This window comes from Callorhinus ursinus, unplaced genomic scaffold (genome assembly GCF_003265705.2).
Source record: "Callorhinus ursinus isolate GAN/ISIS: 27379988/994484 unplaced genomic scaffold, GSC_fseal_2.0 scaffold68, whole genome shotgun sequence".
Lineage (NCBI taxonomy): Eukaryota > Metazoa > Chordata > Mammalia > Carnivora > Otariidae > Callorhinus > Callorhinus ursinus.
The window spans coordinates 1662395-1683955 of record NW_027397130.1 but is presented as its reverse complement, the minus strand read 5'-3'; the positions used below and the strand labels follow the sequence as shown (position 1 = coordinate 1683955).

The following is a 21561-nucleotide window of genomic DNA, read 5'->3' as shown; positions in this document are numbered from 1 at the left end:
CCTCGACAGAAAGACCCATCTACTCCTGTGTGGTCCTGGCCATGGCCCTAGGAGTCCGGCTGAGGGCTGTGAGCCACCAGCTCCTGCCGGCTGCAGCTGCAGCCCAGGGAGGGGTCTGAGCTGTGCCCGCTGTCCCTCAAGGAGCGGCCCCCACTGAGGGCCAGCCACCCGCCCTTCTCTGGACTTGAGAAGAAAGCATCCGAAGGCCAGCCTGGATGGTCGAATAGCTGGCAGAGAAGGTGAGCTGCAGGACAGCAGTGGCTCGGGGGGAGGAAGTGGGCCCAGGAGCTCTGTGGAGACCAGGGCCGCCCCTCCTCACCTCAAGCCCCAGAACTGGGTGCCCCAGGCACACACTGCTGGACGGCCACTGGACGGCCACGAGACCTTCTCCCCACCTGGTCATGTCACAGCATGAGACAGCCCCGTGAGGAGGGGACACGGACGGGGCTCGTGCACGCTGCCCGGGGGCCAGACCAGGGCTCGTGCACTCGGGGACAGGTCAGGCCAGAGGAACCCGGTGTGTCTCCCTGCCGCGGCCAGCTCGGGCACCAAAGAGGGAAAAGACGCTCTCGTGCAGGTAAGGAAACCGAAGCTGGACACACCCCAGGGCAGGGGACGGCAGTGACAAGGGAAGGTGGGCCCCACAGGTGCGCGCCCAGCAAGCTGCCTCAGCCCTCTGGGGCAGTGCGGCGTGGGAGGGAGACGCAGGGAGATGCCCTGCACGAGCTGGAGGGCCTTCCTGACCAGCTTGGGCTCTTCCTGCAGCCACGACAGAGGAAGAGGAGGTGCGTCCTCGAGAAGGAGCCCCCCCGGCCCTCCCCTCACACTCTCCCTCCTGACTCTCAGGTGGGCCTCCCCCCTCCTCAGGGGCAGGGCCTGTCCAGTGCCCGCTCTCTGGGAGCTCCTGCCTGTCGCATGTCCAGGGGGGTGGGTCCTCAAGCGGGAGAAGGGCTACGTTGTGCCCGGGCCGGGGCAGCTGGGGCAGCTGGAGAGCACAGAGAGCGAGCCCCCGAGCTCCTTCTGGGGCCATGGCCGACCAGCCAGGGAGCATTCTCTCTGCTGGGGGACTGGGACCAACCCAGGGCCCACAGCAGGCAGGTGGCACAGGAGGTCAGGCTGACAGCAGAGCTGGGCTGGGAACACCCTGCGCCTGGTCTCCAGCCCCCACCACCCCAGCCCCCAGCCCAGGAGAGAGAGATGAGGCAGGGGCACACAAAGTACTAAAAACACCTCTTTACTGTTCAAATGCAGCCTCGGCGCTCTAGCGTCAGGATGACCGAGCCCAGGACACAGGGACGGAAGGGGGCGGTGGGGCCGGGCTGGGGTCCACCTCGCACCAGGGACCCCCAGCCTGGCTGTTGTCGGCCCGTCCGGGCTGTGGGCGGCGGGTGGTCACTTGGCGCTTGGGAATGGCCACCTGCGCTGCTCCAACAGCTCTTCCAGGTGGTCGGCCCGCTTCACCGCGGCCTGCAATGTGCCGTCCACCTACAGTCAGGCCCGGTCGTTACCCCCCCGCCCGCCCTCAGGCAGACCTGGCCTCGGGGACCCACCTCATGCTGTTTCCGGAGGCTGCGCACGGCCTCCTCCTTCTTCGCCAGGGCCACCTTCACCCTGCGGGGGAGTGTGTGGTGGGCCGCGGGGCAATGCCCCGGCCAGACCCCGCGGCCGGCATGCAGCTGAGTGCAGCGGGGGGGGCCGGGACGGGTCTCCATCCTGGAAGAGCCAGTGGGGCAGCTATGCTGCCCACCCCATCCCAGCCCTGCTGACCACGGGCCCTGGGTCGCCCGAGGGGGTTGGTGACGAGCTGGGACCCCCACGGCCGGCCCCGGGGCCACTGTCCCCAGAACCAGCCTCGGTGAGTCAGAGCCCAGAGTGGGGATCCTGACACACACTGGGAAGGCTCCCTGCTGAGATGAGGAAGCCCCCCCACAACTCCCGCCTCTCTGGAAGGACTAAGGGGGGTCTCGCGGGGCTGGGGGAGCTGCCCACCACTAAGCCCCTGGGGCTCCGACTCCTCCGCCACAGGGGCTGCTTCACCCAGGCCAGGGAGACAGGCCCGGGGCGCTCCTGGGGCAGAAGCCAGCCGGGTCCTCCTGGGACGCTTGGTGCTCAGCCGGCTGGGCCCCGGCCACATGGAGCCCACAGCGGCAGCTGACGGCCCAGCTCTCCATGAGCTGTGAGGAGACGCAGACCCGCAGCCCCCTTCCCTTTCTCAGAGCCAGCGTCCTCCCGTTGGAGCTGTGGGGTCCCACCCCCTCCCCCCCTGCTCCCCGAGGACCCCAAGTCCGGCCCCCGGCCCACCTCCCGTGCACCTCCTGCAGCTCGGCCTGCTTCTCCCGCGTGAGCTGCTCCAGCTCCAGCCGCTGGCGGGCCCTCAGCTCAGCCAGCTCGGCCCTGAGCTGCCGGGTCTCCTCCTCGGAGGCTGCCAGCTGGTCCGCGAACTCCCGGCGGAGCACCTCGGCCAGGCTGCCCCTCTCGCTGACCAGCTGCTCGTTCACCTGGGCCGGCACGGGGTGGGAGTGAGCGGGCGGCCGGGGCGCGCTGGGGCCGCCGCCCGCCCCTTCCCACCCTGCTCACCGCCGTCAGGTGGGCCAGCTCCTTTTCCTTCTGCCGCACCAGGCCCTGCAGACGCTCGCTCTCCCCCTCTGCCTCCCCAAGGCGCCCCTTCAGCTCGGTGCACCGCTCCTGCAGCTTCCGCTCCGACTGCTCCAGCTCTGAAAGCTCCGTGTTGTACTTGTCCCGGATGCGCTGGACGCTGGCGGACAGGGACAGGGGCAGGGTCAGGGCGCTCCGGGGACCCGGGGCCGTGCCGGGCACCGGTGGGAGGCCTCACCGGCTCTCTGCGGCCCTCCTGCTCTCCTCCCTGGCGCGCGTCATGTCGGCCTCCAGCCGATGGATAACCAGCTCGATCTCCTTATCCCGGTCTCTCCGGATCTCCTCCCTCAGCTCACGTTCCCGGTTCAGTAGCCATGCTTCCTATGGGTGCACGGGGCTCAGTGGGGCTGCTGCAGCGTTCCAGGGTGGCGGGACCTGGCCCTGCCCTGGGCCCCACCAGCCCTTTGGTCAGACCCAGGTGGGACACAGCGTGAGCACCAGCAGCGCCGCCCAGGGCTGCTGTCCTGGGTCTGAAAGCAGACCTGGAAACCTCCAAGCCCGCGGACGGGCGGTGAAGGCCCAAATGGGGCAGGCTCTTGGAAGGAAACTTGGAAACTCCCATCAGGCTTCACACCACGCTCTCGGACCCAGCTGCCCTGCATCCGCAAACATATCCCACAAATACAGTAACCCCCGTGCATGGTTACGGGCCAGACGGGGAGGCTGCTCAGCCACTGCTGAGGCTCTGTCACCAGGCCAAGGGGCATGGCCTCGTGTGGCCCTGTGCGCCTGTCCACCACGGCCTCATTCCAGAAGCGCCTGGCAGTGCAGGCTAGTGCTTCCTGCGGAAGGCACCAGAAGATGAGGAGGGCAGCCAACTGGGCAAAGGGAGGGTGAGGAACGCCCCCTCTGCCACCAGAGGGATCCGCCCCGGCCCCCCGGTCTCTCCTGGAGCCCCCCTCTGAGAAGGGCTGAACCAGCCCACTTGCATAGCATGCACACAAGTGCGTGACCACCAGTCCCCGAGCAGCCAGAACTGTGCCCACGGGGAGGCCACGAAAGGGGAACCCACGCGTGTCTGTTCTGACACCGGGGGTGCCGGGCAGGAGACTGCTTCCCGCTCCCCACCTTCTTCTTGGCGCAGCTGGCCTCCCACATCTGTCGTTCGGCCTCCAGCTGGTCCTTCAGGGTCTTCATCTCCATCTGGGGGGCGGGCGGCACCAGAAAAGCTGGCTGGGGAGCCCCGTCGCACGAGCCCAGGCTTGGCCCAGCACCCCTTGCGGCCGCCACCCTGGCACCCCGAGAGCGGGCGCTCCCCGCAGACCTGGTGCCGGCACTCCTGCTCCTCTCTCCCCTTCTCGAACTCGGCCCTGAGAGCCCGGCCCTGGGCCGCGCTGCTCTCCTCCAGCTGCTGCCGCAGCTCCTCCAGCTCCGCCCGCTGCCTGCGGGCCGGGGAGAGGTCAGCACGTGCGGGGCGCAGCGCTGGGGGCGGGGCAGGGGGCGGGGTGCGGGGCAGCGGGCGGAACCCCCTCCCGGTGGCACCTGGCCGCCTGCTGGCCCAGCCGCTCCTTCTCCTCGGCCACCTCTCCGTAGAGCCGCCGCCGCTGCTGCTGAAGGGCCCGCTGCTCTTGCTCCACGTGCTGCTCGAAGCTGTGGGACCGGAGGCTCGGCGCGGGGCTGGGGGCTCCCACCATGGCCACCCACCCGCGCCCGCACCACCCGGCGTCACCTGCAGCCCTCACGGGGCTCGTCCTGCCCCCTGGGTCTCCTGCCCTGGCACCAGCCTCCGAGCGAGCGTCCGCCGTCTGCCCCCCCACCGCGGGGTCTGTCCCCGGGCAAAGCCCGCCCCGGTGGGGACACGCACCGCTGCTGGGCGCGCTCCCGCTCTTGCTGGCCCAGTGCCTCCTTCTCCCGCTGCAGATGCTCCCGAAGCTCCTCCACCTGGCGCCCGAAGCGCTGGGCCGCCCGCGAGTCCGCCTGCAGCAGCTCCTCCTCGTGCAAGCTCTTGAGCTTCTTCACCTCCTGCTTGTGCTTGGCGATCAGCTTCTGGATCTCAGGCTCCAGGCCTGGAGGGAGGGCACTGCACTGCAGGGGCCTGCCCCTCGGCTCCTCGGTGGCCGGGGACACCTGACCTCTGCCCGCTCTGCTGACCCCTGCCCCGGTGCTGTAGGGAACCCCCCGTTACCCCCCACTGTGACACCAGGGCCGCAGCCCAGCCAGGGGATCCCCCACCCCGGCCACCCCAGAGGCTCCAGCCCAAAGCACAGCCGAGCCCCTGGGCTCACCATCCCTCCCCCCACACGGGGCCCCCCAGGTGCAGGGCTCCCCGGAGGAGGGATCACTGGGGAAGAGGGTGTCCGGGGGCAGGAGGGCTGGGTGCGGGCTGGGCATCAGCAGCCACAGCTGGGGTGCTCCATCAGCCCTCAGACTCACTCTCTAAGCAGGGGAGCGGCTACAGTCCCAGGTGGCAAGGAACCCAGGGCCCCCCTACACTCCCACCTGGAACGCTCCCCTGGAAGGCGGAGGAGTTCAGGGGGCAGAGGGAAGACAAGCCCATCCTCCTGGACCCGCCCTTTGTCCCAGGTCCACCGAGGCTATAACCGAAACCACCGTCCCTGCTCAAAGATCCCCCGTGGCTGCCCTGGGCCGTGTGGCCTGTCAGCCTGCGACCAGCTCTGGGGGTGGCCGGTCCCCACCTCGGACTGTAATCTCCTTGATTTTTCGGGTTTTCTCATTGATCCATTTCTCCCTGCGGACTTTCTCGGTGGCGCTCATTAGTTCTTTAAGTTTCTTAATCTCCTGCCACCAAGGAAACAGAAAGTCCACAGAGCAGCTGTGAGGAAGGGGGGAGACCCACAAATCCCCGCCCTGGGCCATCCCTTGCCCTGCACGCGCCAGTGATCCTATTCTGCTCTCCCCAGACGTGGAGGCAGGATCCCGTCTGGAGGCCTGAGGTGGGGGGCAGGAATCGGCTGCAGAGGCCCCACTGGGGTGCCCCTGAGTCCCCAGCCCCGGCTGTCCCCTGCGGTGGCTGGGGGGCACTTTAAAAACGTTGGCGCAGAGTGCCTGGGCGGCTCAGTCGGTGAAGCGTCTGACTCTTGGTTTCGACTTGGGTCATCATCTCAGGGTCGTGGGATCAAGCCCCGCGTGGGGAGTCTCTGCTCAGTGAGGCGTCTGCTAGAGATTCTCCCTCACCTCTGTGCCTCCTGCTTGTGCACGCCCTCTCTCCCCCTAATAAGTAAATCCTAAAAGTGAAAACAATGCTGGTGCTACAGCCCTGCAGGGTCAGCTCTGGGCCTGGGGACCATCGCCGCCCACAGCATGGGCGGTGTAGCCGAGGTGGGGCAGCCTGTGGACGGCGGCTGCCAGCAAAGCCGGTTGCAGCAGGGGCCTGGTTGTCGGCCAACAGAGCCGGGAGAAACACGTGCGGTCCCTCCGCCCAGGGGCCCAGAGCTGGGACAGCTCAGGCTCGCACACGGCCAGCACCTGAGCCCTCCCTCCTCGTATGTGACACGGAGGGGTCCTGCGAGCCCCTCGGCCCCCACCCCAGGGTCTGGCACCCAGTGGGCCAGAGGAAAGCAGCAGCTCCAGTGGCAGGAGGGGACCGAGACTGGTGCTGGGGCGGATCCCCCCTCCCCGGCCTGGCCCACTGGCTGGCGCCCTGGGCGCGGGGCACAGGCCCGGAACTCCGCCTGGCTCCGAGGCTGCATGCCGGGCCCCGGGGTCTCGTTCACGAGCCCCGCGACTCTCATGCTCTGAGGCTGCCCTTTTCTGGGGCGGGCGGGCACGGACCCCCTCCCACGGGGGCTGAGCGCACAGTGGGGCTGGAGGCCGGCTGCAGGGACAGCGGGGGAGAGCTGGCCAGTCCGGCCGAGGGGCTCACCAGCTCGTGCTGCTCCTGCACCTGGGCCTCCCTGTCCTTCTGCCTGTCGCTCCCCTGCTTCAGCTCGGCCAGCGCAGCCTCACACCTGTCGGCCAGCACCTTCTTTTCCTCAATCAGCTGCAATCAAGGGCCGGGGCTAGAGCTGCCGCGTGACCACCGAGTGCCGAGAGGCTGTGGGGGACCCCGGGGCAGGGGCCATGGCCGCAGGGTGGGGGCGGGTCACGGCAGCGGGGGAAGCACCCAGCGATATCTCAGACGAGCCCATCAAGCAGTACCCACAGGGAGGGTGCCGCCCATTTCCACAGAAGGGAGGAGGCCCAGCAAAGAAGGCCCGTGGGCCTGGAACTCTCCGTGACGCTCAAGCCCGTCTGGAACCCGACGACCCCACGGGCCCAGCTGGTCCTGACCCCTCTCCCCTGGTGCCCCGTGGTCCAGCCAGAGGTACCTGGTCGATGAAGGCCAGGTGCCGCTGGATGGTGGCTTCGTAGTGGTCCCTCTGCTGGCGCAGCTGCCGGCCCAGCTCCTCCTTGGTCTCCCTGACCCGCCGCACGGTCAGGTCCCGCTGCTGCACCTGTAAGGGGCGCCAGGAGGAGCGGCTGGGCAGGGGGCGCCGGGAGGAGGAGACGGTGGGTGGGGGCCTCCCAGGGAGCAGCGCCAGCAGGACACACCCGGGCTGGTGAGCAGGGCCTGCGTGGTCACGGCCCCCTGCGTGCGTGTGAGGATCTGCCAGGCTGGGGTGATGGGGACGTTACCAGAGCTCTCTGCAGCAACCCCACGGCCTGCTTCTTCTCTTCCACCTCCAGCTTCAGCCGCATTACAGATGTGCTCCCCATGGACGCGAGCTCCAGGCACCCCTCCTGTGACACCAGCCCCTGGGAAGGCAGCATACGTCAGGCAGGCCCCAGTCACCTGGTGAGGACCTGCCGTCCCTCCCTGGGGCCCCTCCACACCTGGGGGGCTGAGGCTGGCCGGTCCTGCCCCGACTTCTCCACCTCCATCTCGTGCAGAAAGCTCATGATACTCTGCAGCTTGGCCTCGGACAGCAAAGTCCCATCTTCAGGGGGACCGGTGCACGTGCTGAGCTTTCCAAATTTCTCCAGGTTGTCAGCAGTCAGCGAGCTGGCATCGTCCTCCTACGGGGGAGGGAGCACAGAAGCAGGGGCCGCTGGGGAAGGCGGCCAGACGTGCTCTGGAAGGAAGGGCCTCTCAGGCTGCCCAGATGCTTGCGGGCCGAGGGCACCACGGGCAGAGAGGCGGCACCCACTCCCCACCCCAGGGTTACTCTGGGCGTCCTAACAAGCCCCATCTGGCCCTCATTAGGGTCCCGACTGAAGCAGGCAGGAGCCCCTGTGACCTGTGCGGACGCAGCCCACAGTCACCTCGTCAGTCCAGGAGTATTTGTCCTTGTGGTAGGCCCTGGGGCAGGACAGTGGCTCGGGCTCCTCCTCCAGCAGCTTGAGCGTGTCCAGCAGCTCATCGAGGGTCGCCCTGGACTTGGCCCTGCCCCTGGCAGGACCCCCCACCTCCAGATCCTCACTGGCCACATCCCGGGAGCTGGCATCCTGCAGTGGGCACGTAGGAGGGAGAACCACGAGGCCACTGGGGACCACCAGAGAGCCGTGGCGGGAGGCTGGGGGGAGATGGGGAGCCGCAAGAGGGGAGGCCTCCTCCGCACAGGCTCACGCCCACGTAGCCACATGGACCAGGCTCATCCCGACCCACCTCCAGGGAAACCAGAAGGATGACTGGTGGGCTGCCCCTGGGCCTGGCCTCCTCGCCCCTCACCTCCGGGCTTCCTGGTCCCTTCTGTAGGCATGCACACGGGGCCCCACACCGGAGCATCTACGAACACCCGATGGGATTCCAGAGCAACCCACGAGACCCCTTTCTGCACTGGAGCAACAAGACCCATTCTGGGCAGGCTTTCCTGGCCCCAGTGACCCCACGGCCACGGGGGGGCCGGCTTGGGCCACCTAGGCATGGATGCCCCCTGAAGCTGAGGCCGGGGACGGCAGACAGGAGGAGCCATATGGACACCTGAGGCTTGTCTTCTGGAAATTTCCGGGGCTCTGGGGATGAGTTGGAAGCAGACTGGCAGGGGTCCTCTGGGCCCGCGGTTCGGAAGCCAGCCCCTGTGCAACACAGCACAGCATTGGCCCCCTGCCCCGGGCGTCCCCCTAGCTGGGGGTGGCAAATCTGGGGAGCCCTTGAGAAGAGGCCACACACAGGGGAGGCGGAGTACGTGACAGCAAGAGCCACGGCAGACTTCATGTGGAACACAGGGAACGTTAGGGAGCCCTGACCTGGCCTGAAGGGTCAGGGGAACAGGTGTGACCCCAGAACTCTTGGGTTCCCCCATCGAGCTCCAGAAGAAGAGGCGCAGGAGCAGAAAGGCAGGGCCTAAGGGTCTGCTGCACAGTGCAGCAGGGACACAGGGGGCTGGGGGACATCAGCAGAGGCCACAGCCCTCCAGAGGGAGGGGGCAGGGGTGTCTGCGCTGGGCTCGGGGCGGGGCAATGCCCTCAAGGGCGCAGAGCTGGGGCACGTGCAGGACGGCCTCCAGGCTCTGCTGCGCTCACCGGTGTTGTTGGCCTTGTGGGTCTGCGGGGCGTGAGCGGTGCCCCCCGGTCTGGGGGCTGGCTCCCGGGCGGGCCGGGGCTTCTCCATCTCCCAGGCCTCCTTCAGCAGCCCAGGCTCAGGGTCACCTGACTTCTGGGCTCGCTTCTGCTGCAGCTCCTGCCATGAGGAGCACCTCTGAGCACCCTCGCCTGGACACAGCCAGGCCCCTCACCCCCGCCATGCCCAGCTGCCCTGGGGCCCAACGTCCAGGGGCTTGGGGAAGGAGGGATCAGGAAAGGCAGCAGGCAGGGGTCCCCCAGGGCACAGGGGGTGGACCCGGCAAGCGTCGTTTGCTGCGTTGGCGCTGGGCTCCCCATGCTGCTCAGGCCACCCCGGGCACCTGAATGGCCGCTCGCCTGGCCTGGCGTGCCTTCTCCTCCCGGACCTTCCTCCTGGCCGCCTCCTTCTGCTGGTGCAGGTCCAGGAGCCCCTCTCCCAGCTGCTGCCGCTGCTCCTGTGGAAGCCGAACCCACGGCTGGTCTGAATGGGAGGATGGAGTTGCCCAATCCAGACCTGGGCTTCCACAGGACCCCACGGCCCCCTGACCTGCCGTGGGGGGGGGCAGGCAGCCAGGGGCTCCTCCAGGTGGGGAGACAGCCCTGCCTCTCAGAGCAGGGACCTGTAGCCGGAAACCCGCTCGGACTGCTCGGCCCAGGGTGCCACTGGCAGGTGTGTCCTGACATCCAGGCCCTGACTCAGGGCGGGAGGGAGCAGGAGCAGGGCCCCCAGACGGGGTGCGGACCCATGGGGCAATCCCAGGTTGCAGAAACCCCAGTGTATGTGGCTGGGGCCTCTGGGACTCTGGCCTGCTTCCTCAGGGCACAGCTCTCACACCACACTGACCTCCTGCTTTGATGCTAGCAGGTGCTCTCGGCGGGCAGCTCGGGCTCGGCACCGCCGCACCTGCTGGCGGTACCATCGCTGGATGGTGACAGCAGCCTGGTTCACCTGGTGGATAAACCTGCGGGGAGGCAGCAGTGCTCAGGACGGAGGCTGGGCCCTGTGCGCCCAAAGCAGCTGAGTGATGGCCTCTCCCCTCCGCGTCCCCCCAAAGGCCCAGGCGGGCAGAGAAGCCAACAGCTGCACATTCCCGCAGAAACGAAAATGCCCATCCACAGACGCTCACCACCAGAAATGACCCCGAGGCCCGCGGCTGGGCTGTGGGTGAATGCTGCAGTCCCGACAGTGGAAGCTATTCACAGACAGAGAGCCACACTGACCAGAGACGGGCCCCGGGCCTAGTGCTCCAGCCAGAGCATTCTAGAAGAGGCAAAGCCCTAAAGGGACAGCTGGGCGTGGCCAGGGTCAGGCCTGGAGAAACCGGATACAAGGCCTGCAGGTGGCAGGGTGGGGGGGATTCTGGGGGTGACAGACCTTCTGTGTCTTGGCGGCTGCACGCAGGTGCCCAAGCTCACCACACTACGTGCCGTATGACATGCGTGCGTTTTACTGCCAGTCAATTCGAGTCAGAAAAGCTGAGTAAACTTGACAAAGTCTTCCCCTTGGCTCTCCGGACCATTTAAAGTCCACAACAGAACATCCAGGACACGGACGGTCGCCGGCCCGGGGACAGGGGCAGAGAGGGGCCCGTGCGGCTGACACAGGGCCCGGGGGGTGCACGGAGCTGCAGGCTCCAGCAGGACAGCAGCAGTGACTGGATCACCTGCAGCTTCCTGACCAGGACCAACGCCGTGGACTGGGGGCCACCGCAGAAGGCACCCTAAGATTGTTGGTGCTTTCTTTAGTTTCTATATCTTCCTTCCACTTAATGCTTTTTTAATTAAAAGCTTTAGTGAGCTATAACTAACACACTATAAAATTTATTCATCTTAAGCATACCGGTCGATGATTTTGCGTAAACTGACCCACGTGTATGACCGCCGGTGTGACCCAGGTTTGGAACATTTCCATCACCCCGAAAAGATACCCCCCTCTCGTTGCTGTCCGCGGCCACAGGCGGCTGGGGCTGTACCAGCCCCTCTGCAGACTTGCCTCTTCTTCACACTCAGTACAAACGGGCCTGGACGACACGGGAGCTTGTCCGCGTCCATGTTTGGAAACAATCATTCAAGTGGAAATTCCTGCCATGGGAGCTTCAGGCCCCCTCCTGGCCCCCAGCCCCTGGTCACCTCTCGGCCTCCTCCTCCGTCACCTCCTTCCGTCTGAGCGGGCCCGGGGCGCCCCCGGCGTTGTTCTGGGCCACGTGGCTGCTGCCGGCCAAGTTCGTGTGTGGCTTCGCAGAGCTGCTGCCCTCCCCGCCACCGGTGGCCGCCTTGAGGATATTGCTAACAGGAAAGGGCAGGAATGGCTCGTGGCCGCCTCCCAGGCCCCCTCGCAGCCCCGGCAGTCGGCTTGGCCCGCGAGCAGAGGGGGGCAGCCCCGGCTTCATCCCAGGGGGCCTTGGGCTGGAAGGAGGCACCCACAGGACATGAGCGGCGGGCACAGCCTGCTCCCCAGTCTCGAATGCTAGCTGACCCCCCCCACAGGGCCCGTTTGGCAGCACCCAGGGCTAATGGGCTCTTTCCATTCAAAAAAGCAAAGAGATCTCAAGAGTCACAGGATCCCAAAGCCATACAGTGACCCCAGACACCCCGTGAGCACTCCCTGCCTCCCAGTGTGCAGGAGGCATGGGACGACACACACAGGCCTGCACCAGACTCAGCCAGGGGGCTGGAGGCTCTGGGGGCGCTGCAGCCTCCTCAGCAGGACCGCAAGCCGGGGCTGAGCCCCAGGCCCGCCCGACTGCCCGTGCAAGTCCGGTCAGAATACGGCCTCCCTGGTGCCCGTCGTGGGCACAGCCTGCCCCCGTTCGGGCTCTTCACCGTGCACCAGCTCCCACACCCGCCCCAGACCGGAGCCAGGCCTTACTTGAGGGAGGGAGCCATGTGGTTGGAGCTCTTGGGGGGCGGCGCCTTGTCCGGGGGGGTGTAGTGGTTGTGCACCATGCTGGTAACGCAGTTGCCCACAGCGCCCTTATTGCTCCTGCCGGAAGAGACCGGAGCGGTGTCAGGCTCCGGAGGCGGCAGAGAGCCCCGGGGCATGATCACCACAGCATCATCCAAGTGTCCCCGGGGGCCCCTCCACGGCCACCACACCAACAGTGGGGGCTTCTCAGGACCTGGGAGAGCCCCGCCCCTGGTGTTCCACCGAGCAGAGCCCGAGGTGGGCTGTGAAAACCCAGGCCCCTGACAGTGGACACGCCTGCTGGTCACAGACCACCAGTCCATGGAGCATAGGCCTTTCTGTGCCGATGAGACAGGACAAGAGACACACAGGCCTCTCTCTGCCCCCCTCAAACCCACCGGAGAGAACACACACGGTACAGACACATGTGGACAAAGGGAATGTGGAGGAGAGAGCCACGGGCACGTGGCCACAGTGCTCTACAGGATGAGAAGCAGAAGGGCCAGTGGTAAGTGACACGGGGAGGGAGGGAGGAGATGCCCGGGGTGCGGGGGCGGCTGCCGTGCCCCCTAGGACCCCCCGGGGCGCAGGAAGTGGAGATGCCCGGCTCTTCTAAAGCAACACTGCGACCCCTTCCTCACGGCCGGCAACCTGGCACCAAGCCCGTCCCTCGGCTCCAGACAGGAGGCTGGCTCTCCCGGTGTGTGCCCAGCAGGACGTCCCCACCCCCCACTCCCGGCGGGGCGCGCAGGCAGGAGACCAGAGACTCCCTCCCGGGAGAGACGAGCAGCCCAGAGAAGAGCCCCAGACGCCGACAGGTGCAGCTCCCCGAGACGGCAGCCTGGCCCCTGCGCAGTCGCCCCGGTGTGAGCCACCAGACAACTTGGAGGGCCTCCCTCGCAAGTGCTCTGCCAGACATCTGAGGACAGATGCGCATGCGAAGGGCTGACAAACAGGAGAGGGTGTCTCCGAGAATCCATCCCGGCAACCGGGCTGTGCCGACACACGTTTAACAGGCTGTTCTCTGCAGGAAAAGCTAATTTGTCGCGTTTGCGAATTTCAATACTCCCAGCGCAGCTGACTTGGGACGCGTGTGGAGTCGGGGCGAGTGCACAGCCCGCCTCCTGCCTGGCTGCCTGGTGTCGTCAGAGGGCGACAGAGAACCACCGCCCTCGGAAAAGGAGGAGCTTGTGGGACCGAGGACCACGCAGCTTGGCCACGCGGGGACGGAGGCAAGCGCAGGCCTGCAGCACGGGGGTACGCGGGGCCCCTGGTCCCAGAGCTGAAGGCAGACTGTAGAGTGCACCCGGGAGGCCCGCCGGGCCAGCAACGCACTCACGGGGGAGCGGAGCAAAGAAAGGGAAGAAAACTGGCATGGAAAACACAGGACGACATCTGCTGGGACCGGGCAGCACCTGTCTGGGACGGGGCCCCCCGAGGCCAGCAGGCGAGTGGGGAGGACCCAGGGCAGAGGGCCGGCACCTCGAGATTCCACACAGGGAAGTGAGGGGGCGACACAAAATGCTTCTCGAGAGAACGCAGGACCCAGAAAAGGACCAGGGATCGGGGCAGAGGACTCCCCGGCGGCTGTCCATGGAGCCCGAGCGACAGCTCTGGTGGCTCTGCCGACCAAACTCCGGGTCAGCTCAAGGGTGACGGCGTTGTTAGGCACACGGGCAACCTCAGCATCCTTGCCGGGAGCCTGCAGGAGGGTGTGCTCACGGAAGATGGGGACAGAGGGCCCACACGGAGGCGGGGGCGGCGGGGGGCAGCCTGTGGGCGTGGGCGTGCGGCCCGCAGGGAGGACGGCCAGTCCGACCCAGGGGGGGGGGGGGGAGAAGCCAGGCTCCGAGGGGTTTCTCCAGAGCAAGGTGGACAGGGAGGGCCCCTGCTGTCGAGTCTGGGACACATGGCTGGGACACAGACAACCAAGTGGGAAAATTTAACTCTGGGAAAAACACCAGCCGGTCCCAAATGTCGACAGGCCCCTGGGGCGCGGCGCTGCTCTAAGGCGCGTGTCTTCCCCAGTGCGCCCTCCTGACTGCAAACACAAGCATGACCCCTTAGTATAAATGAGGGCCCTGGGGCCCAGGGAGGTTAAGTAACCTGCCCCAAGGCCCACAGCAAAAAAACAAAACAAAAAAACCATGCAAAATCAGAACTCGGGCCAGGCAGAGCTGGTGTCGGTCCCTGTGTGGAAATGCAACCACAGAGACTGAGGCACATCCGCCGGTGCGGCCCTCCCCGGGTGGTGGGTAGAGGGAAGATGTGCTCGCGTGCAGCGCGGGCCACAGGAGAGCAAACCCCGCCCTCCACGCAGAACACAGTCAGCGAGGAGCAACAATGGTGTAGCTTTGATAAACGCCTCCCAGAAAACACCAGAAACAGCCCGACAGCAGATGCCCCTGGGGAGCAGGACTCGGGGTGGGGAGGGAGGGCAGCGGGTATGCTAGTTTTCATCTTAAGTTGCGGTCCAGCTCCATGTTTTAGTTGTGTACGTGCATCACTGATAGAAATTACAATTAAATTTTCACTTAAATTCTTGAGTCAAACCAAGAATTCTTGCTGCACCGACTCTGGGCATCGGTCCCGGAGAACCTCTCTCAAAGACCGTTCCTTTGATAAACGGCTGTCGCGTTGGGAAGTTCTGGCGCTGAAGCCGATGTATCTTCTTGTCCCTCTGCCCACGGCGAGGGGGACCAGCTCCCCTGACAGCCCAGGGCAGCCATGCCGAGCCCACTTTCCTCCATGGCTTCTCCAGGCCACCCGCCCATCCCGACGATTCCCGGCCAGCAGCCCCATCGGCCGAGGCCGCAGCCTGCCCGGCCCTCTGCAGACCCCACCATGTTGGCCATCGCTCTGCACGTGCCTCGTTCTGTCCCGCTGTGGGCGGCACGGTTGACCAGGGACCACCAGGGCCTGCACGCAGACCCGCTGTTGGCACGCAGCGAGCAGGAATGGCCCCAGGAAACAGGCTCTCCCCTCCTGAGATGCGGAGGCCGAGCCTTATACAGTGGCCCGTGGCCCCACACAACCCTCACCAGGCCTGACCTCTTCGGGAGCAAAGCCGGGCATCTCGGGCCGTCTGGAGGCAAGCTGCCCCGCAGAGGAGAGGGCGGGTGGGGGTGTGCCCCGTCTGAGCTCCCTCCCCAGGCCAGAAGAGCCCCTGCCTAGTGTGCAAGATGCCACCCTGCAGCCTCCTTCCCTGGGCCCTTGGGTGGAGAAAGCCAGCCACTCATTGCCTCATTCATTCCAGAGCACGCAGGTCCTGCCACGAATAAGACAAACAGCGCCCTCCTCCAGGGGCTTCAGGTGCCTGGGGCCACAAAGAACGCCTACAGCAGGTCCCACCTGTTGTTGGCAGTGAAGTTGGGGGCCAGAGGAACGGTGCACTCCCTCTTCCGTGGGCCCACCGGTGCGTCGACGGTGCTAGGACTCTGGGAGTCGGGTGGCAAGGTGAAAGCCCTGGGCTGGTCATCCTGTCGGTGACACGGTAGCCACCTCAGACCAGGACATGCTGCACTGACCCCAAGCCCCTGGCGTGTCCCCCACAGCCTCACCCACAGACAGGATGGCCCAGGGGGCTGGGAGTTTCTGTGCCCCTCCTCCACCTGTCACGCTGTGATCAAAGCCGGCGAACACTGACCCCCTCCCCACCGCCGGCCCCGCCCTCAGGTGCAGCCAGAACAAGGCAGGAACCAGGCGTCCCTCTCAGAGGGACACTTAGACTCAGCCACTGGCCCTTACCAGGACATTCCACGTGGCTCCCTTCTCGCTGGGAGCCTTGCTCAGACCAGCCAGCCTCTTTGTCCCAGCAGAGCTGCCCTCGAAGAGGGTCAGGAAGTGGGGGCGCCCAGCCGGCCTGTGTCGGGAGAGGGGACGGCAGGCAGGAACAGTCAGCCCAGGGAGGCCCGCTCCAGGAGTGCAGACGGGCGGGTCTTCCGCAGGGATGGGAGGAGCCAGGTCAGCCCAGCGGACTCCTGTCCCCAAGCCCGGGGCTCGGCGCAGCACTGCTTAGCTGTAATCTGACAACCCCGCCTGAAGGAGGGGCTCCCACCCGAGCCACAGCCACCCCCACGCCCACGTGAAGGGCGCAGCAGGGACAGAGGCAGAGAAGCAGGCAGGGGGGTGCTGGCCTGGGGCTCCGCGTCTCCATTCGCAGATACAAAGGGGTAAGACGCGTCCCGCCTGCCTGTCCCCCTGCCCCCCACAGGGCTGGCCTGAGTGCAGGTCACATCAGGCCCTGGTGCCCAGGCTGGGCCCTACCTGATGAGGCTGGAAGGGGGGCTGACAGAGGCAGGAAAGGAGCGCGCTGGGGGCTACCTGAAGGGGCCGGTCCAGGCCTGGCGGGCTGGCGGCTGGTGGACCTGCGTGGTGCTGTTAGATCTACGAAGGTTGTTGATGGTTCGGGAACCTCCAGGCCCCTCCTGTAAAAGGAAGAAACAAGAAACCCCATGGCGCAGGCTTCACTCACCAGTTCACGCCGTGCCACGCCAGGCCTCGGAAAACGGATTTAGGGAGAGGAGAGGGGTCTCCTGGTTCCTGTGGACAAGAGTAGCATGGGGTCCTGGGCAGGGCCCGCTGAGCTGGCCCAGGTCCTCGGCCTCTCGGAGCCTTGTCTTCCTCGAACAACGTGGGAACCCTTTGTCCCTGGCTGGTGAGGGTCGGGGAGGAAGTGTGTGGGGCTTGACCCGGGAGTTTCGGCAATGGCTGCTGGGCCTGGTCCTCGTGGTCATCCACTACCCGAGGAGCATGGCCACCCCACTCCGGCCAAGAACCTGCTGCCGGCCTGCCCACCAGGCTTTCTTCAAGGCCGCTGGGAGCTCATCTCCTCCCCCAAAGGTTGCCCTCTCCTCAAGGGCGCAAATAAACCCAATGTTGGTGGAGCAAGAGGGACCGAGAGGTTGGTGGCAGCAGGATTTAGGCTCTGCCTCAGGCTGGGCCGACCCTTGACCGACCCTGGCCTTGACCTCTTTGTGAGTTAGGTCTCTGGTCTACAAGCGGGAGTCCCTCCTGAACCTGGGGCGGCCACAGGCAACGACAGGACAACAGACATGTGGAATGCCTGCGGAAGGGCGGGGAGACTCTTCAGGAGGTGGGGGCAACGCAGGGGCAGCGCAGGGACACCCACACACCCCCGGCCCCAGCACTCACCAGCGCCTTCCTCCTCGGCTCACTGCCCGTGACCACAGAGAAGGAGCGAGCAATGGGCTTGGCGGTGGAGGCACTGTTGGGGCGCCAGGTCACGGGTGGAGGGAGGCCGGTCAGGCTCAGGTCCACCCCTTCTGAGCTGCCCTCGGGGGCGCCGGAGGGACCGCTGGTGGCCCGGGAGCCCTTCATGGAGGCTGAGCAGGCCCTGAGCAGGCAAGAAATGCGCTGGCACATCCTCTGAGGAGCCAGGCCTCCTCACACACCACCTCCCGCCAGGTCAGGGAGCCTGCTGCCACCCAGCCACCTCCTCGCTGGGTGGGCGGGGGTCCCTTTGTCAGAGCAGGACCCGGGGCCGAAGTGACGGCTCTGCAGAGGGACCCTGCCCGAGGGTGGCCGGGGGCAGCACTGAACCACCCCCCCGCCCCCGCCCCGGGAGAGGCTTTCCACCCCTCTGGGCACTCTTCCCTCATCTGTAAGATAGCTGTCACAAGGTGCCTGTTCCTGGGGTTGTCCTGAGGTTTGGACAAGGCAGCTGCTGTGAGGCTGGCCTGCAAGAGGCTCCATGGCAGACGCTCTAACTGGGACGTGGTCTGATTCATGCTGTCCGACCCAGGGTCCCCAGCTCTGGTCCGCGGTCTGGCCATGGAACCCCTGCGCTTCCCCAGAGCCCCCCAGAGCGCCCCGACTGTGGCATCTGCTCCTCACTTCTAGCCCCCCCACCAGCACCAGCCCCCCTTCCGTCTCCCTGGCTACCCCTTCCTCTTCCCAACCTCTCAAGTCAGAGAGTCCCCAAGCTCAGCCCTGGCCTCCCCTCCACCCAGCCTCTCACCTGGGGGCCCACATCTGGCCTCCAGGATTCAAACAGAGGCTGACGGTTCCTGGCCCCCTTCCGTTCCCTAATTCCTGACTCAGGACCAGCTGTGCATCTGGCGCCTCAGCCCCAAAAACACCAAAGGAGAACCCTGACGTCTGCCTCTAGCTGCCCCCTCCCCAGGAGTCATGTAACCCAGACCATTTGTAACTGGCTCAGACCAAGGACCAAGATCTCATGCTGACATCTTCTCTTCCCCACCACACCTGCTGCTGGTGCCCTCTCCCCACGCACCCCTTCCCTCCACAGACTCTCCTAGAACCTGGACAAGCACACCGTCCCTCCTCCAGCCCCTCCCCACGTGGCAGCCGGAGCTGATCTTTTTCCACCAGGTCTCAGATCACACCGCATCCCTGCCCAAAACCTTCTGAGGGCCCCCCGGCACAGAGAATAAAGTCTAAACCCCCAACACCCCTCAGATCTGACCGTGCTCTCTCTGTGACCTCCTCACTGCCCCCCGTTGCCCCTCGCTCTGCTTCAGCCAAACCAGCCATCCTGCTGCTCCTCAAACTGGGCCAGTCTGTTTCCATCGCAAGCCCATGCACCTGCGGCCCCTCTGCCTGGGACCTCTTCCCCGGGACGCCCCCGGGCTCCCCCTCCACTCACAGAGCCACGGGTCGCCGTCACTTTGCTCCCTCCTCCTGCTCTGTTTTCCTTCACCTGGCCACACAGGTCGGTCTGCCGTTCGTAAGAACATCAGCACCACGAGGACGGGGGCCAGGTAGCCCCGGCCCCTGGCACGTGGCAGGCACTCAAACAACAGGAGTAGAGGAGTGCATGAACCGGCAGCACCAAGAATGACCGTGGAGGAAGGAACACAGCCCTCCCTGCCACGGAGGACTCTGGTGGGCCAGCAGGCACACACCATTACCACCCCAGGTTCAGTGCCTCAGCCTCCTCCGTGCACATAGTGGGGGCCCCCTGGCCAGAGCCCAGTGCCTCTGTTCTCTAGAGTGGAGCTGCCATTCACTCATGCATTTCCGGTTGTGCGGCTGATTTTAACCCCTTCCTCTCCCCAGGGCGCTGGCCGGACCCAGGCTGGCCGGCTGAGCCGCTCGGGCAGCATCAGCGCGCGGGGCTCTGGGATGGTAAACACAGCCTCTCCCTGGAAACCTCCAGGCCAGACCTCGCCTTGCACACAAAGATGTCTGTCCCAGCACCCGAGCCTCTGCCCAGACTCCTCCACATGGGCTGATGCAGGACCCCCGGCCGCTTCTTCACCGAGCAGCTCCCAGACCCCCAAAGGACTTGGCTCAAGGTGGTGGGACCCGAGACTGCCGACTGGACTCCACTCCCTCGCGCAGGCCCCCCGCCCGCCCCTGCCCGGGGGAGAAGAGAGCGGGGAAAGCCTTCACCTGCGCGGGCCCCGCACACCCGCATCCGCGCGAGCCCCCCTCACCTGCGCGGGGACCCCCCTCACCTGCGCGAGCCGGGCCTGGGGCGCGAAGCCTGCGGGGCCGGCCGGCGGGGTACTGTGCGCGGCCCTCCGGGGTGGAACGCCCGGGGCTCAGGCTCTGGGCGGGCAAGCTTGCGGCGCGGCCCTGGCGCCGGCTCCGAGGCCCAGGTGACAATGAAGCGGCCGGGCCGCAGGGCGAACGGCGGCAGCTAGCAACCAGCAACCAGCAACCAGCCGGGCACCTCCTCCCCTGTCCGTCACGGGGGCCCGCCTTTCCTGCCCGCGCCGCCTCCGGATTGGCCGTCCGCCTGGCCGCTCCGGCCGTCCGGAGAGCTCATTGGGCGCCTGGCTGTCCTTCGGGACGTTCGGGCGTGGGAGGAGCCGCGGAGAGCGGAGCCCCCCCACCCCACCAGGGGCAGCGGGCCGTCGATTGGACCAGCCGGAGAGGGCGGGGCCTCGGCTACTGCGGGGCGGGACCTGGGCGGAGCCTCAGGGAGGGGCGGGGGCGGCGGGGGCGGCGGGGGCGGCGGGGGCGGCGGGGGCGGCGGGGGCGGCGGGGTTCCCTGGGACCCAGCAGCCTGCGCCGACACCCAGGCGGTCCCGGGCGCCCAGCCTCTGGTCACCCACACCGTCGCCGGACTCCCACGAGGTCCCGGGTTCCCACGGCGTCTCCGGGCGCCCCCGCTCGCCCACAATCTCTGGTCACCCACACCGTCCCCCAGGCTCCCACGACGTCCCCGGTCGCCCACGCGCTCCCCACCCGCCCACGGGATTCCAGGCTCCCTCCTGGCTGAGGCACCACTGAACACGTGGGTCTTGCTGCACACCCCCTCCCGACAAACCTCCGTTTAGAGCTGGCACCTGCACGTCCCGGAGGCACGCTGGTGCCCTCTCTCAGGCAGCCCTGCCCCAGGACCGGGTCACCGACCCTGCACCCGGGGCCCGCTGCCCTTCGTCTGTCAAGACCGTGCGGTGGTTTCATATCTAGGTCTATGGTTCAACTGAGATTTTGTGTAAGGTGTGAAGTACAGGACGAGGTGTGTGTGTGTGCATGGATGCCACATTATCCCAGTACCATCTGTTAGGTTAGCCTCTCTCCGCTGAAGGACCTCCACACCTCTGTGGAAAATCAATTGACCATATTTGCATGGGTCTGTCTCTGAACTGTCTACACTGGCTCATTGATCTGTCGGAACTTTCACCACCACCCCCCCCCATTAGTGCTGCTGGCAGTCAATCTTCAAATCACGTAGTGGGAGTCTTTTTGTTCTTTTCTCAAAATTACCTTGGCTATTCAATTTATTTTAACTTTTCCTATAAATTTTAGTTATCAGCTTGTCACCATCTACAAATAAACCCAGCTGGAATTTTGATGAGGATTACGGTGTTGTTTTTTTTTAAGATTTTGTCAGAGAGAGAGCACATGCACAAGCAGAGGGAGAGGCAGGCCTCCCGCCGAGCAGGGAGCCGATGCGGCACTCGATCCCAGGACCCTGGGATCATGACCTGAGCTAAAGGCAGACGCTTAACCAACTGAGCCACCCAGCATCCCTTGATGAGGATTATGTTAAATCTGTAGATGGATTTGGGGAGAACTGACGTCTTAAGAATATGAAGGGCGCCCGGGTGGCTCAGTTGGTTGAGCGACTGCCTTTGGCTCAGGTCATGATCCCGGAGTCCCGGGATCGAGTCCTGCCTCGGGCTCCCGGCTCAGCGGGGAGCCTGCTTCTCCCTCTGACCTTCTCCCCTCTCGTGCTGTTTCTCTCTCTCTCAAATAAATAAAATCTTAAAAAAAAAAAAAAAAGAATATGAAGTTCTCCAATCCATGAGCATGGTATAACTCTCCATTTATTTAGGCCTTCACTGACTTCTTCCATCAGTCTCCTCTATTTTTCAGCATATGGTGTTATTGCTAGTATGCAAAAATACAGTTGGTAGTATGATTTACCCCATAGCCTGTGCCCTTGCTAAACCCACTAATCAGTCTTAGGAATTTTTGTAGATTCTATGGGAGTTTCTACATAGACAGTAATGTCTGTGAATAAGTTTCCCTTCCAATGTATTTGCCCCCCTTTCCTCCTGTTTCATTGAACTGGCCAGGGCTTCCAGTACGATGCTGAACAGAAGTGGTTAGAATGGATA

The 21561-nt window shown here is 65.5% G+C and overlaps 1 protein-coding gene across 6 annotated transcripts; it reads right to left on the bottom strand.

The window, feature by feature from the left end:
• Positions 1–1218: 1218 nt before the first annotated feature.
• CEP131 (centrosomal protein 131) lies at positions 1219–19648 on the bottom strand. 6 transcript variants are annotated; one of them, XM_073885975.1, is made up of 26 exons: positions 19444–19648; positions 17156–17357; positions 16325–16428; positions 15749–15863; positions 15353–15480; positions 11966–12079; positions 11227–11382; positions 9941–10058; positions 9438–9551; positions 9058–9214; positions 8516–8610; positions 7852–8040; positions 7429–7608; positions 7231–7350; positions 6924–7049; positions 6479–6595; positions 5292–5394; positions 4460–4661; positions 4138–4245; positions 3920–4037; positions 3724–3798; positions 2834–2976; positions 2578–2755; positions 2302–2498; positions 1551–1713; positions 1219–1467 (listed from the first exon to the last, which is right to left on the bottom strand). In XM_073885975.1, exons 2-26 carry the CDS (start codon positions 17339–17341, stop codon positions 1393–1395), a joined length of 3381 nt encoding a protein of 1126 aa, XP_073742076.1. In that variant the 5' UTR covers positions 17342–17357; positions 19444–19648; the 3' UTR covers positions 1219–1392. The 6 variants fall into 6 exon arrangements, with proteins under 6 accessions (XP_073742076.1, XP_073742078.1, XP_073742079.1 ...); XM_073885977.1 differs by having other exon boundaries at positions 1551–1611; XM_073885978.1 differs by having other exon boundaries at positions 1551–1611; positions 7429–7611; positions 7858–8040.
• Between the last annotated feature and the right edge of the window lie 1913 nt (positions 19649–21561).

Coding starts and splice junctions, on each gene's coding strand:
- CEP131 (XM_073885975.1), bottom strand. CDS start 17,341: ATGAAGGGCTCCCGGGCCACCAGCGGTCCCTCCGGCGCCCCCGAGGGC. Junction 9,215..9,437: donor CCAGGCGAGCGGCCATTCAG/GTGCCCGGGGTG, acceptor TCCTCATGGCAG/GAGCTGCAGCAGAAGCGAGC. Junction 1,714..2,301: donor CTGCAGGAGGTGCACGGGAG/GTGGGCCGGGGG, acceptor TGGCTCTTCCAG/GATGGAGACCCGTCCCGGCC.